The 13,419-nt window shown below is 55.3% G+C and overlaps 1 protein-coding gene across 2 annotated transcripts in view; it reads left to right on the forward strand.

The window, feature by feature from the left end:
- The window catches only part of Cpne2 (copine II), a 32,303-nt gene that overhangs the window by 16,319 nt on the left and 2,565 nt on the right, over positions 1-13,419 (forward strand). For both annotated transcript variants that reach the window (XM_013027898.1, XM_013027897.1), the window contains exons 7-14: positions 64-153; positions 1,186-1,284; positions 1,675-1,761; positions 2,976-3,035; positions 3,583-3,716; positions 4,698-4,752; positions 7,756-7,807; positions 8,667-8,800. In XM_013027898.1, the coding sequence (XP_012883352.1) occupies positions 64-153; positions 1,186-1,284; positions 1,675-1,761; positions 2,976-3,035; positions 3,583-3,716; positions 4,698-4,752; positions 7,756-7,807; positions 8,667-8,800 (711 nt within the window). The remainder of the gene's footprint in view (positions 1-63; positions 154-1,185; positions 1,285-1,674; positions 1,762-2,975; positions 3,036-3,582; positions 3,717-4,697; positions 4,753-7,755; positions 7,808-8,666; positions 8,801-13,419) is intronic.

A 13,419-nucleotide genomic window follows, 5' to 3' on the forward strand; every position in this document is an offset into this window, starting at 1 on the left:
CCCATCTCTGCAGCCCCATCCTCACTGGGCCTGAGCGCAGTCCTACCCCTCGCTGCCCTGCAGGTGATCAAGTACACACTGGACCCCGTGTGGAAGCCATTCACCGTGCCCCTGGTGTCCTTGTGTGACGGAGATTTGGAGAAGCCCATCCAGGTATTGGGCTCAGGGGCCTGCGCCTCGCCCTACCCGAGATTTCACTAAGATAGCCCCCTTCTTGCAGGGTGGGCGTGGGAAGCTGGGTCCTGTGTTTCCCTGGTCAGGGTCTCCCAGAGCCCTGCTTCTACAGTGCCCCTCCTTCCAGAAAGCCTGCGGCACTGCTGGCTGGGATGATAAAGACACACCTGCCCTGCAAGTATGGTCACAGGAGGACTATGGCCACTGTCTCTCTAAAAGGATGGGGGTGTGGATGGTTCCAAAGCACTTGGGCCCTGGTCCCCGGTGATTGCTTGGTGCTATTGAGGCTTTGGCCAGGTGTTTTGCTCTCTGAGTCTCTGAGTACCTGTCAATAGGAAGGGTGTAGAAGTCTCTGCCTTCAGCCTCCCACTATCATGGGCGCTGGGCTCAGGTCTCTGTCACCATCTCTGCTAAGAAGAGCAGTCTAAGCTGGGTGATGGATGGCTCACACCGGTGATCCTAGCCACTCAGGAGGCTGAGATCTGAGGATTGTGGCTCAGAGCCAGCCTGGGAAGGAAAGTCCAAGAGATACTTATCTCTGGTTAAGGACCAAAAAGCTGGAAGTGGAGCTAAGCCTTGAATGAAAATGCTAAAGGACAGTGTGCAGGCCCTGAGTTCAAGCTCCAACGATGGCACAAAACAAATTGCTTTAAAAAAAAAAAAAAAAGCCAGCCTGAGCAGAAAGGTCATGTGACTTTTTTCCAAAAGTAGCCAGCAAAAAGCTGACCTGGAGGCATGGTTCAAGTGATAGAATGCCCATCAAGAAAGCAAGCTGAGTGAGGCCCAAAGTTCAAAAGCTAATAGGAGCCGGAGGATCCCAACCAGAGAGGACCAGGTCAGCGGTGTCGGGAGGTGAGCTCTGTGCACCTGGAGCCTCCTTCCTAGGTAGTCCAGAAAGGCTTCCTGTAGGAGGCATCGCTGGAGCCCCAAAGACATTGAGACAGATACTAGGGTTTTCTCGAGGTCCTGACACAGGACAGCCCCGAGGTGACCATGCTGGGCCCACCCCAGGTCATGTGCTACGACTATGACAATGATGGTGGCCACGACTTCATCGGTGAGTTCCAGACTTCTGTGTTGCAGATGAGTGAGGCTCGCGACGGCGTCCCGGTGAGCTGTGGGCCCCCATCAGCCACCTCCGGGGCCCCGGGGCTCTGAGTCAGGCACACTGGGGTTTAAATCCTGCCTCTTCCTGAGCAGTTCTCACGGTGCCTGGGCCTCAGTTTCTCCATCTGTCAGGGGGGGGCAGAGGTGTAGGGCGGGATGAAGTGAGATGGAGCAGGCCTGGCCTGTGGCGTGCAGTCACAGCTGTTCCTAAACCCAAGGTCAGGCCCTGGGCTCTGAGCATGGTCGGGGCCTGGAGGGGCAGTTGAGAGTCTCCTGCCGTGTCGGGCACGGGGCCAGCTGTCCCGTGTCATGGCAGGGATGGAGACTCGGGAGGGTTTGTGGGGGTCTGACCCCACTCAGCCGCAGCTGAGCCTCTCTCCGCTCCGGTGGCAGCTGGAGTTGGAGTGCATCAACCCCAAGAAGCAGAGGAAGAAGAAGAGCTACAGAAACTCTGGTGTGATCATTTTGCGCTCCTGCAAGGTGAGTGGCGGGAACACTGCAGATAGATGGGCATCCTACAGAGCTTACATCAGTGAGGCCTGGCGTCAGGTCTGCCCCTGCCATGCATTGGCTCACTGAGCCTCCGTCTCCACATCTGTAAGAGTGGGTAGGTGAGCAAGATAGAGCGTGGACGATTCACCTCATATGCCATCTATCCCTGGTTGCAAATTATTAGCAGCCACCGCTGCCCATGCTGGTGGCTTACTCAGTGCATGCTGGGCATTGGTGGGCAGGGGACCAGGGATGGGGCACTTTCTTCTCTAGCATCAGTGAAGCCCAGGCAGCTGTGGTCCCCAAGATATAGCTGGGCCACTGAGGCCTAGAATGCAGCAGAGCTCACAGCAGAAGGGGCCACGCTGTTGTCATGGATAGGTGGTGGTCACCTACCTGCTGGACAGGTAAGACATTAGGGAAGGAGCCCTGGGCTAGACAGCAAGAGCCTGGACTTGGGTATAAGGTACGGGGCTTGTGTGGCACTGCTTTTATCAGAGGCCAGTCAGCCCCTGACGTCCATTTCTAGTCGGGACGCCAGCTGTCATGGGATCGTTACCACGCTTCAGTGGCAGTGCCACAAAAATTCATGCTGCAGAGACCAGGCACCATGTCTGTCCTCATTTCCCACACATCACTCCATCACTCCTCTCCTTTTCTCCTGCTCAGCCTTTCCCTCTCCCCCATTAATGAGCTTAAATGAACTTCTCCCATGTCTGTGGGAGAAAGCATCCAACTCCACTGAAATGGAAAGGCCAGTGCACCCGTGCCAGGAGGAGGCAAGGCCAGCCAAACGGATGCAGTCAGGAACAACTTCATTAACTCATGAGGAGGCCATGGCCCTAGGCCAGGACTCCTGTTTAGACAGCATTTAGGGCTGGGAGGAGGTTAGGGACCAGACAACACTGAGTAAGGAGACTTGCACCACGGGGTAATTGATTAATGCTGGCACCGGGACCCTGCCTGGAACTGTGTGTCTGCACATGCGTGCACACACACACACACACTCATGCTAGTATCCCTGCCCACTGACAACTGTCTTCTGAGGCCTTTATTGCCAAGAACTCTGGGATTTGTTATAATTTGATTAATCTCCTCTGCTGGTTTTGGCCTCCTGGTGGCTACCAATGTGGGGACATTGAGTGACACTTCCCTGAGGGCATGGGTGACCAATGTGACCCACTGAGTTCTACTTCTTCCAGATTCACCGAGACTACTCCTTCCTGGACTACATCCTGGGTGGCTGCCAGCTCATGTTCACCGTAAGTCCTCTCTCCCCAGCCTCCCGGGGACTTAGGCTTTATTGCCACAGAAGGGATTTGAGCTAAACCTCAGGAAGGACTTTCCAGGGGCAACAACATGTCTGGCCCCAGAAGAGAGGGCACAGGTGGCTTGGGTTTGGGGTGAGGATCTGGGAGAGGTTCAGTGGGGCAGAGGCAGCTTAATAGGGCCAGGAAAAAGGATTAGGGGGAAAAAAGCTGGCCCAGGTCTTCAGGCCCAGGAAGCCTTACAGATAAAGATAAAGGTCTGGGAACAGGAATAGTTGAAAGGGTGGGTAGATGATAGTGAGGAGACCAAAGAGCCAGAGAGCTATGAATTTGTCTGGTATCACACCTGGGCAGTAGACTGTATGTTTGGACAGGAGGGAGCTATGGATGGTGTTAGAGCCAAAGAGTGATAGAATCAGACACTTGTGGCTTCAGGCCATGTTATATAGAGGCTTGGGGGCTTGGAGACCAGTGGTATTCCTGGGTCCCTTCAGCCTCTTCCCAGCAGCCATGCTGAGTGGCCTTTCTCCCTACTCCACAGGTGGGGATAGACTTCACAGCCTCCAATGGGAATCCCCTCGACCCTTCTTCTCTGCACTATATCAACCCCATGGGCACCAACGAATACCTGTCAGCCATCTGGGCGGTGGGGCAGATCATCCAGGATTACGACAGGTAAGCTTGGAGAGGACTCTGCCGGTCTGTTATTTTCCTGTAGCCTGGGGAGCTGGCTTGTCACCTGTGGACCCTGGAGTTGCTGCTTTATAGACTCCCCTGTTCACTGAATAGTCAGGCCCTTCATTTGGCCATCAAATAGGTATTCCAACATGGCCAGGCCCTGGTGAACTCAAGGCACCGAGTTTGAGTCACCATCACCTTCCACCGAGCTCATTTAAGCTACCTTCTTACTGGTCTGTCTCCCTTGCTCTACACTGACAGCTTCATGACAACCCTCCAGGAGCCTAACTAAAAGAAGGAGGGAGAAGAAAGCATTGGAGTTCTTTGAGACATGTTTACATGTGAGGCGGGAGGCTCTGAGAACACCAATAAGAGGCATTTAATGGGGTATAAGGGCCCATCAATGACCCATAGAGAGAAGAGGCCATTTCAGTTGGGTTTTAGAGGACAAATAGGAGTTTGCTAAGAGGGAAAAGATTGGGGACAGGTGGGACACAGCCAAATTGAGGTTGAGACAAGGAAGCATCCTATTGTGTGTGAAGAACTGCAAATGATCACTGGCCAGGGCTGGGGGACAGAGAGGGGACAGGCAGGCTCTGGGGCCAGATAGTGGATGATCCTGATTGCTAAAGCAGAGTTCTTATTTTAGGAGCATTTTCCCCAGCCATAAACATGACCTTGGCTTAGTGGCTGCTCAAGGTCTTAGTTTGAGAAGGATCTAGAAAGCTGTATCCAGGCACTGGTTAGCAGTGCTGTTGTTGATTAGCAATGTCTGCCATGGGCAGAGTCTGGGTTCAGTGGAAATTTTGTTGTTGTTGTTATTGTTGTTAACAGCTTTTCCTTCAGGGACCAGCTTTTTCTCTGTCGATGGAGGTATACAGGCAAGGACCTGGTCAGGGGCCAGGATGGGAGAATGTGGGTGGTTGGAGGCCCATGTCCAGATGCGTCAGCCTGTTTTTCTTTCCGCTCTGTGATTAGTGACAAGATGTTTCCAGCTCTAGGATTTGGGGCCCAGTTACCACCAGACTGGAAGGTGAGTGAAGCTGGACTTCGTTTTCTTCTAGTTGCAAAGGGTGTGTGTGTGTGTGTGTGTGTGTGTGTGTGTGTGTGTGTGTGTGTGTGTGTGTGTGTGTGTGTGTGTATCTATCTTCCCCTTCCCCAGGATCTGCTTTGGGAAGGTCTTGGGTAGGAGGCCCAGTGTTCAGTCTGCAGAGCCCATTCATGTCTTAGGCCTGGACTGCATGCAGGCACCACGGCTTCCTGTCTCTGAAGCCTGTGTTGAGCAGGGATGATAGACAGAGCGGCCACAATTGGCAAGTAACCACACAGGATGCCCACTGCAGTTTTCATGTAACATGGGCATCAATTTCTTTTTCTTTTTTTTTTTTCTTTTGTTGGTTGTGGGGCTTGAACTCTGGTCCTGGGCACTGTCCCTTAGCTCTTCAGCTCAAGGCTAGCACTCTACCACTTGAGCCACAGTGCCACTTTCATTTTTTCTGATGGGTTATTGGAGATTAGAGTCTCACAGACTTTCCTGCCAGGCTGGCTTTGAACCTCAATCCTCAGATCTCAGCCTCCTGAGTAGCTAGAATTACAGGCGTGAGCTACTAGCACCCAGCTGAGCATCAATTTCTTAAGCATAACAATGTGCTGTATATTGGCGGGGGGGGGGGGGGAATACTTTACTGGAAATCACCCATACTGTTCATCTGAGATTCAGTGTAACCATGCTTCTGCACCCTGTCTAGTGTCCCTAAAGGCAGACAATGTCACAGAGGCTGACATGGGACAACCTGGGGACAGAGAGCCCAGGGGAAGGGATCCAGCCCGGCCTAGGGGATGAGGGAAAGCTTCCTGGAGGATTCAGTCCAAACCATAAGGAGGAAAGGAGGCAGGGATTTGCAGAGCAACACGGAGGCAATGAAGCAGAGGCCCAGGGGCTCTTCTGGAGCAGGGAAGTCTGACAGAAGCTGGGTGATGGACCTAGCATTGGCAATGGGAAGAGGGCGGAGTTTATGTGCAGTAGGGCCACTGTGGGTCTTAATCAAGGTGTTGAGTAGAACCTGGCTGGTGAAGGCAGGGAGGGAGGGTGGAGGCAAGGGCTGTGGTGGGGAGGGAAGGACAGGGCTGGCTGGGTGCTGGCTGTGGGGCCACCAGGTTTCTGGGCATTTGGTGGCAGATACCCTGGTGGAGTGGGGAAGTGGGGGAGGCAGGTTATACAGGGGAGATGGAAAGGAGGGAGGCGCAGGAGAGAGGCAGACGATGATTTAGGAGCTCTGAGAAGATGGACGAACTCTGGCCACTGGCTGGAGCTCCGTGGTTGAGAAACAGCCAAGCTGGGGATGGGGCATGGAGCCAGGGGAGCAGAGTAAGGAGGAGAAGAGGCAGCATGAAGCAGCGAAGAAGCAGTGTTCGTGGGGCACTTGGAAGGTGCTGGATACATTTTCTTCCCACCAAGAGTGGAGCTGTGGGCTCTGTTTCCCCATTCTACCTGGAGGGACTGTGGAGCCAGGTTTCAGTGAGACAGAGTGGCCATGGGTTTGAGGCCAGCTGCAGGCTGGGCCCTGAGACCCTTGAGAGCAAATGGTATACCTGGCTGGTTGGAGAGGTCCAAGCCTAGCTAGACACTAGTAAGAGAGCAGGAAGGACAGGCAGGCAGGTCACAGATGCCCAGAAGGGGCCAGGAGAACAAGGTAGAGGTGAGTAGAGGGGTGGCTAGGGATGGGTGTGGGAGGGACCGGGCACGAGGCAGGCAAGGTTTCATATAACCCAGGGCTGCTTGGAGGCTCCAGTGAGAAGCCAATGGGATGGAGCTGTGGGGCTGGAGAGCCACAGCCTCAGAGACATACCGTGACTTCCCAAGGTCACCTTGGGAAGGTCACAGGGGCCCGGATTCCAGGTAGGCAGATGGACTCGGGGATTCTCCTCTGAACCCATGCCTGCCTCTCTGATGAGTAGCTGCAAGGGGCGAGGGATGTCTGTCACAGCCAGTGTCCCTGCCACTTGTCTGTCCCGCTTCGTCCTTTCCTGAACAAGCCATGGCTTCCCTCCATCTCCCCCGGTCCTTTCTGGGGAGCACTGTGTTCACTTACAGGGCCAGGGCCAGTGAGGTGGGTGGCCTAGCCCCGTGTGGTTGGAGGCCCAAACCTGGAGGGCCCACACCAGGCCTCTGGGCCTACATGGATGCCATGCGGGGGGCAGGGCGAGCTGGCAGCCGGGCCCAGCACGAGCCTGTTGCTAGGACACCAGCTAGCTTTCAAAGAACTCAGCTGAATGAGATGTTTTCTTGAGCAAAAGCCTCTTTGGAAATGTCACAGGGCAACTCTGGGGAGGTGGGGCTTGGCCAGGCCAAAGGCCCAGTGGTGCCAAGCAGGACATTGGAACCAACTAGGAGATGCCAGATGCCCTGTCCCTCCTTCCCTGCGGCCAGAACCTGTCAGGCCTAGCCCTCTCTGCATTTGGCTTGCCTCATTCCTGTCCTACAAACAAGCTATCCCTTCCTCCCTCCGTACCTCCCTCCCTCCCTTCCTTCCTTCCTTCCTTCCGTCCTTCCTTCCTTCCTTCCTTTCCCTTTTCTTTCCTTCTTCTCTCCTACTTCTACCACAGAGCCTTTGCACATGACCTTCACTCAGCCTGTTGTCCCCTTTCCCTCCCCCCCCCCGCCCCAACTTCTCAGCTAACTTCTCCTTCTCCCTGGGAGTTTTGCCCTGTCCGTGCTCACATGGGGGGCTCCTCCCTGCCTGGGCAGTGTCCTGGTGGCCTTTGGGAAGATACTTGGTCTCCTCACTGTTGTGGCACCTCGCACAGAGTAGGTGTGAAGATCTTAGCAGGGTGAGGTGCTTAGACCCTCTGGCTACTCAGAAGAGAGCGAGGTAATGTAGCAGGTTTGGTTTTCCCATGAAGTGAGTGTAGGGTGTGTGTGTGTGTGTGTGTGTGTGTGTGTGTAAGCCCTCGAGGGGACGCAATCTGGTAGTGGCTGGGAGCAGGGCTGATTTTGGGGTGAGGGCTGCCGCTCAGCACCTGCTCTGCATTGCAGGTCTCCCATGAGTTTGCCATCAACTTCAACCCCACCAACCCTTTCTGCTCAGGTGAGTGTGGCCCCCACCATCTCCCTGGGTGGAGGGAGGGGTCGGGCCCCCTTGCTCAGAGTGACAGGTGGAGGGCGAGCTAGAGTTTGGAGTCAAGCAGTGCTGAATTTAAGCAGAGCTGCTGCAGGTATGCAGTCCTGGCTATGGGGTCTTGGAGAAGTCACTAGCCTTGCCCCTTTCCTCCCGGGGCTTGCTTTGCTCTTCCCTGGTGGCTGGGTGAGAGCTAGAGGAAGAGGTTGGCTTAGGCCCTGTGTATACCAGGAATAGGAGAGGGGCCAGTTACATCTCTTTCTTGCTGGCCCAGCATGGATTGGCCTGACTGGATGTAAGGGCAGGGCTGTGCTCATCTGACCCCCTGTGAGGGGGATTGCACATGGACTGTGAGAGGAGGAGGAGGGCTGGGAACCCACACCTGGGACCTTTCAGCCTGGGATTCTGCTTGGGCCTAGCAACCATCTTCCCTGGAGGACCCAAGCCTGGGCTAGAGTTGATTCCAAAGGGAAATCAATCAGGTCGCCAGCTTAGGCGGCAGCTTGGCAACCATGGACTCTCCTGGCCAAGCAATGTGGCCCTGTGCCCCTGCTGGTGGCACAAATATCTCCAAGTGGGTCCACTTCACTGGGCCACAGCTCCTGGGCAGAAACACAGGGCAGATAGATGTTTGAGGGCCTGGAGCAGCAACTATTTCGAATACATAGTATGTCAGGGCTAGGCTAACTACAGGACCCCCACCCTGAGCAGATGCCTCCGTGTCCACAATGGACTTCCAGGTGGCTACCACATCACCTCAGACTTGGCCAAGCAGAGAATGGGTGCAGCACTGAGGGTGGGGGCTGATGCAGATTCTTCTCTGCGGCAGGCGTGGATGGCATCGCCCAGGCATACTCTGCCTGCCTGCCCCACATCCGATTCTACGGTCCCACCAACTTCTCCCCCATCGTCAACCACGTGGCCCGCTTTGCAGCCCAGGCCACGCAGCAGCAGACAGCCACAGTAAGTAGCCACAGGTAGATGTGCATGCTGGCATTGGGCTGCTGGTGGCCAGGCACCCTACCAGGCACTGCCACAGGGCTGGTGAGCAGGACAGTCCACGGCCCCTGGCCCTAAATCCAGGTGAGATGCTGCTTGTCTCTGTTCACTTGTGTTGTAAGGGTTTGAACCAAACTTGGATTCCTGGAGCTACATGGGAAGGAAATTTCATTGGTGTGTGGTAGGATGTAGGCCTGTGACCCAGGGAGATTGCCCCCCCCCCCAATCAGGACAGAGAACTCCCAGGACAATAGTCACCAAGAGTCTGTGGTCCCTGTGGTCTTGGAGCTGACCTTTTGGACCCCAGGCCCAATTAGAGGCTCACCTGCCTCACAGGAAGGCGAAGGAATTGCCTGGCCCTGGCCTGGTGCTTGCTGTCCAGGCCCTGGCCTCACTGGCAGGGCTGAGGCTGCCAAGGCTGCTGCCTGGTCTAGGTTCCTGGCTCTCTCCCTTCCTCACCCATGCAGTTGAACCCAGCCAGGCACACCTCACCAGCAGGGTTATTCACCTCCCACTACCCAGATGGGGTTCAGGGAACGGTGTCGCAGGAAAGAGGGAACAGCAAGAAGGAGCCCTGAGGTAGGGGCTGGTGGACTCCACTGTGAACGTGACATCCGCTTTTGCTCAGTGGAAGGACCCAGTGCTTCTCTTCAGGGACAATCAGGACAGGCCCTGACCACGGCCCCCAAGCCATGATCAAGTCCTTTCTGCATGCTTTAAGTCAGCTTCCTCTTATAAAATGAGGATGCTGCCCACTGAATGGTGTGATGACCAGAGCCACCCCAATGGGCAGTAATGGAGGCCTGGGAAGGTCATTGTGTTTGGTTCATGGTAGTCCTAGGGTTGAATTCATTGGCAATGGACAGGGTATTAGCTTTATTCCCTCCCATGAGCTGCTAGCCGTGGCCCATCTCTTGGTGTCATCTGAGAGATGGAAGAGAGGCTTGCTTTTTTTTTTTTCCCAGGGAAAACCCACTCACGTAAAGGGCAGGAGTTAGGCCAGCGCTCTTGGGGCTCCTCTGCCAGCTGAGGTTAGACTAGGTGGACTGGGGTCCTGAGGAAGGTGGGCCACACCTGGACCCTGTGTCTGGAGAGGCTGGGGCTCAAGGAAGCCCTAAGGATGCTTGTGTTCTGGGAACAGGATGAAAAGACTGAATTCAGGGCTGGGAAAGTGGCTCAGTGGTAGAGCGCTTGCCTTGCATGCATGAGGCCCTGGGTTCGATTCCTCAGCACCACATAAGCAAAAAGAAAAAAAGCCGGAAATGGCGCTGTGGCTCAAGTGGTAGAGCACTAGCCTTGAGCTGAAGAGCTGAGGGACAGCGCCCAGGCCCAGAGTTCAGGCCCCACGACCGGACCCAAAAAAAAAAAAAAAAGACTGAATTCAGAGTAGAACTAGGCCCTTCTGCTGAGCAGAAGGGTGTGAGGACCACGCTGGGCCTCTCCCCCTTCACACTCCCTCTTTCTGCACTCCCAGTTGCCTCTGGAGCCCGCTTCCCCTGGGTAAGTTGTGTGGCCCTGGGAGCCAAGGTCCCTCTGCTCTGAGGCTCAGGAGTAGATATGGCCGTCTCCTCCTGTCTTGTTACTCTGGTCTCAGGACAGAGCAAAGGAGGGGCCTGGGGCTACCCAATTTCCCCACCCCACACTCTGGGGAGCTTGTTTTATCTCCCCCACTTCCTGGCTATATAGCCAGGACAGGCAGCATAAGCTCTCTGAATTTGATTCTCCTCACCTGGACAACAGTCCCTGCTTTCTAGAAGCAATGTAAGGACTCAGCTGGGTGGGTGTATAGCTTGTGAGAAGTGCTTGCTAGTAGGGAATTTTCTTTTTTTTGGGGGGGGGGGTGGTACTAGGGGTAGCACTGTTAGTCCACAGCAAAGGAAGCAAGCTGTGTGTGTGTGTGTGTGTGTGTGTGTGTGTGTGTGTGTGTGTGTGTGTGTGTGTGTGGTGTTTTGTTGTTTGGGGGGGGCGTTGGGGAGGAGTCTTTGGTGTAGCTTCAAAAGGAAGCAAGCTGTGTGTGTGTGTGTGTGTGTGTGTGTGTGTGTGTGTGTGTGTGTGGTGTTTTGTTGTTTGGGGGGGGCGTTGGGGAGGAGTCTTTGGTGTAGCTTCATTCTCCCTGTTCCCAGACATATGTGCATACATGCCTCACTCCCACATACAGGAAACGGAGAGCAGGTGGTGGAGTCTCTCTAGGCAGGCCCCACTCTCCCATTCATTCGCTCTGGGTGTCTTCCTCAGTGTGGCCCTGCACCATGCTAGGAAGGCGGTGGGTGCCCTGCACAGGCAAAGCAGGGAGGGGACAGGTCAGCGGGCACTGGCAGTGATATCACGGGACTGGCCTGTGATGGAGATAGTATAGGTCCACAGTAGTGTCCTCAACCAACAGAGGGTCTGGGGAACACGGGGCCATGGGGGTGAGGGTGTCCTGAGAATTACCCCTTAGAGGATGTGTGCATGCAGAGTGGTCCAAGCAGTGGCCACGCGTGGCCAGGCCTGGGGCTTGGTGTGTGCTGTATGAGGGCTGTGGGAGGTAGGACCAGCTCCTGCCAGACCTCAGGAGCCATTGGGGCCTGGGGGCTTACTGAGGGCAACAGAGAGCCACAGGAGGGTTCCAAGCAGGCCTAGGAGACACTCATCATGGCTCAGTATCCTTTCCCCTGTTTTGGGACACCCAGGCCTGCTGCGCATGGCCCATTCCTGGTTGGTGTCCCCACCAAGGGGAAGCCAGGAAGCCAGCGGCACCCTGGGCGTTTCCTTCACTCCCATCCCTCAGGGCCAAGTTCTCAGAAATGAGGTGTGGTGAGTGCAGCTTTCTCAGTGCCTGGAACTGCTGTGGGTTGGTCAATTTGTTCTAAATCAAATGCAAGTGAAATGCATTAGGTTGTTTACAGCCCTAGAAGCCCAGAGACAGGCAAGAGAGGGTCCATCCCAAAGTGTGTGGGAGGCTGAGTGTGAGATTTCTGTTTCTGGGCCTGGATGGGATGCCAGGCTGGTGAGATGCAGCGTCAGGGGCTGTCCGGGCTGCGTGGGGGAGAGGAGTGTGCAGAGCGTTCTTGCTTGGAGTCCTAGCTGGCAGTGGAAGCAGAGTTCACATCTGCTGGGGATGGAGAATCCACACTCTGGTGGACTTGGAGCTGTGGCTGGGAAGAAAGGAGCAGAGACAGGTCATGTTGGGTGCTGGGTAGCCCGGGGCTGTCTGTGGGGATTGCAGCGCCCCCTCCTGCCTGATTCTGCCCCGTTCTGCTCTCCATAGCCCTCTAGTCCTTCTAATCTGCCCTAGGGTGGTAATGGATTGTTGAGACTCCAGGGTGGCCAGCTCTGCCCGGGCTGGGCCAGAAGCCCAGGACCTGCCAGCTACGCTCTTCACTGACCACAGGAGTGAGGGCTCACAGCTAGGGCCAGCCTCTGAGACCTGCCCAAGATGGGTCTCCTAGTCAGCTCAGAAACAGGGTACTGGGGGGGGGAGGGAAGAGAAGAGACCCTGCCAGGATCACAATGACAGGTATTATTAGTACAGTGGGTGAAGGGGAGGATGCCAAAGAACAGCCCCAGCTTTGGAGTTAGCCTGACTTAGCTTTGAACCTGGACTGTGTCAGGTCCCTGTTAGGCCTTAACAAGTCACACAGTGGTCTCTGAGTCCATCTCTAAAATGGGACTCAGCCTGTAGCTGACAGGGAATGTCTGTGTTTGACTCCTCGGCCTGTCTGCTGGGACCCACCGCTTGCAGGAATTGGGTCCTCACCGATCCCTGGGGAGGAAGGCTGCGGGCTGATTGACATGGGAGCTAGGGCAGGGTATGTGGGGGGGGGGGTGCATGGGTGAGGGGGAAGGGGCTGGACAGCAGCCAGTTAGTCAAAGGCCAGGATTACCTCCTTGCGCTCTCCCTGCTGCCAGCCCCAGGAACATTTCTCTGGACAATGTGTGGTGGGGTCAAAGGGTCGCCTAGGGGAACAGTGGTGGGGAAGAGGAACAGGGTCTATCTGGGCCTCTCAAGTTCATGAAGCCAGGGATGAAGGCTGGCAGCAGCTCTCCACTGCAGGATTTGGGCTACCATCTCCATGGCAACAGGTATCCCCAGCCAAAGGATTGGTCTCTTAAAGGTACAGTGCTGTCTAGAGCTGGGGGTGAGAAGGGGTAAGGTGTATGTCTCCACTGGCACAGCCCACTCCTTCCCTCCCCGCTAGGACACACAGGACACAAGGCACCCTGGGGGTGGATCTGGAAGGTTCTGCAAGTTCCCCAGGGAGCTGCTCTGCTAGGTGAAAAGGTGGCTCAGAACCAACCTGGTCGCTTCTGGTGACCAGGACTAGTCAGGGCTGTAGTATTCTGAAGGCAGAGACCTCAACAGTGAAGTCCAGCCCCACAAACCGGAGCTGGAGAAGAGAACAGAGTCCCCTGAGCAGGGCACCAGGGGGCCTGGAACAGAGATGAGTTGAAAATGAGGTGCCAGGCTTGGAATTTTCTGGGCCCGCTTCCTGAATATTCACCTTCCTACCTGTCACAGTTTGTACTTTACCCCCACATCACCCACGCTAATTATTCAGTATTTTTTTTTACCAAAATAATTTAGAACTATTCCACTATAT

The sequence above is a fragment of the Dipodomys ordii genome, unplaced genomic scaffold (genome assembly GCF_000151885.1).
Source record: "Dipodomys ordii isolate 6190 unplaced genomic scaffold, Dord_2.0 Scaffold106, whole genome shotgun sequence".
In the NCBI taxonomy this organism is placed as follows: domain Eukaryota; kingdom Metazoa; phylum Chordata; class Mammalia; order Rodentia; family Heteromyidae; genus Dipodomys; species Dipodomys ordii.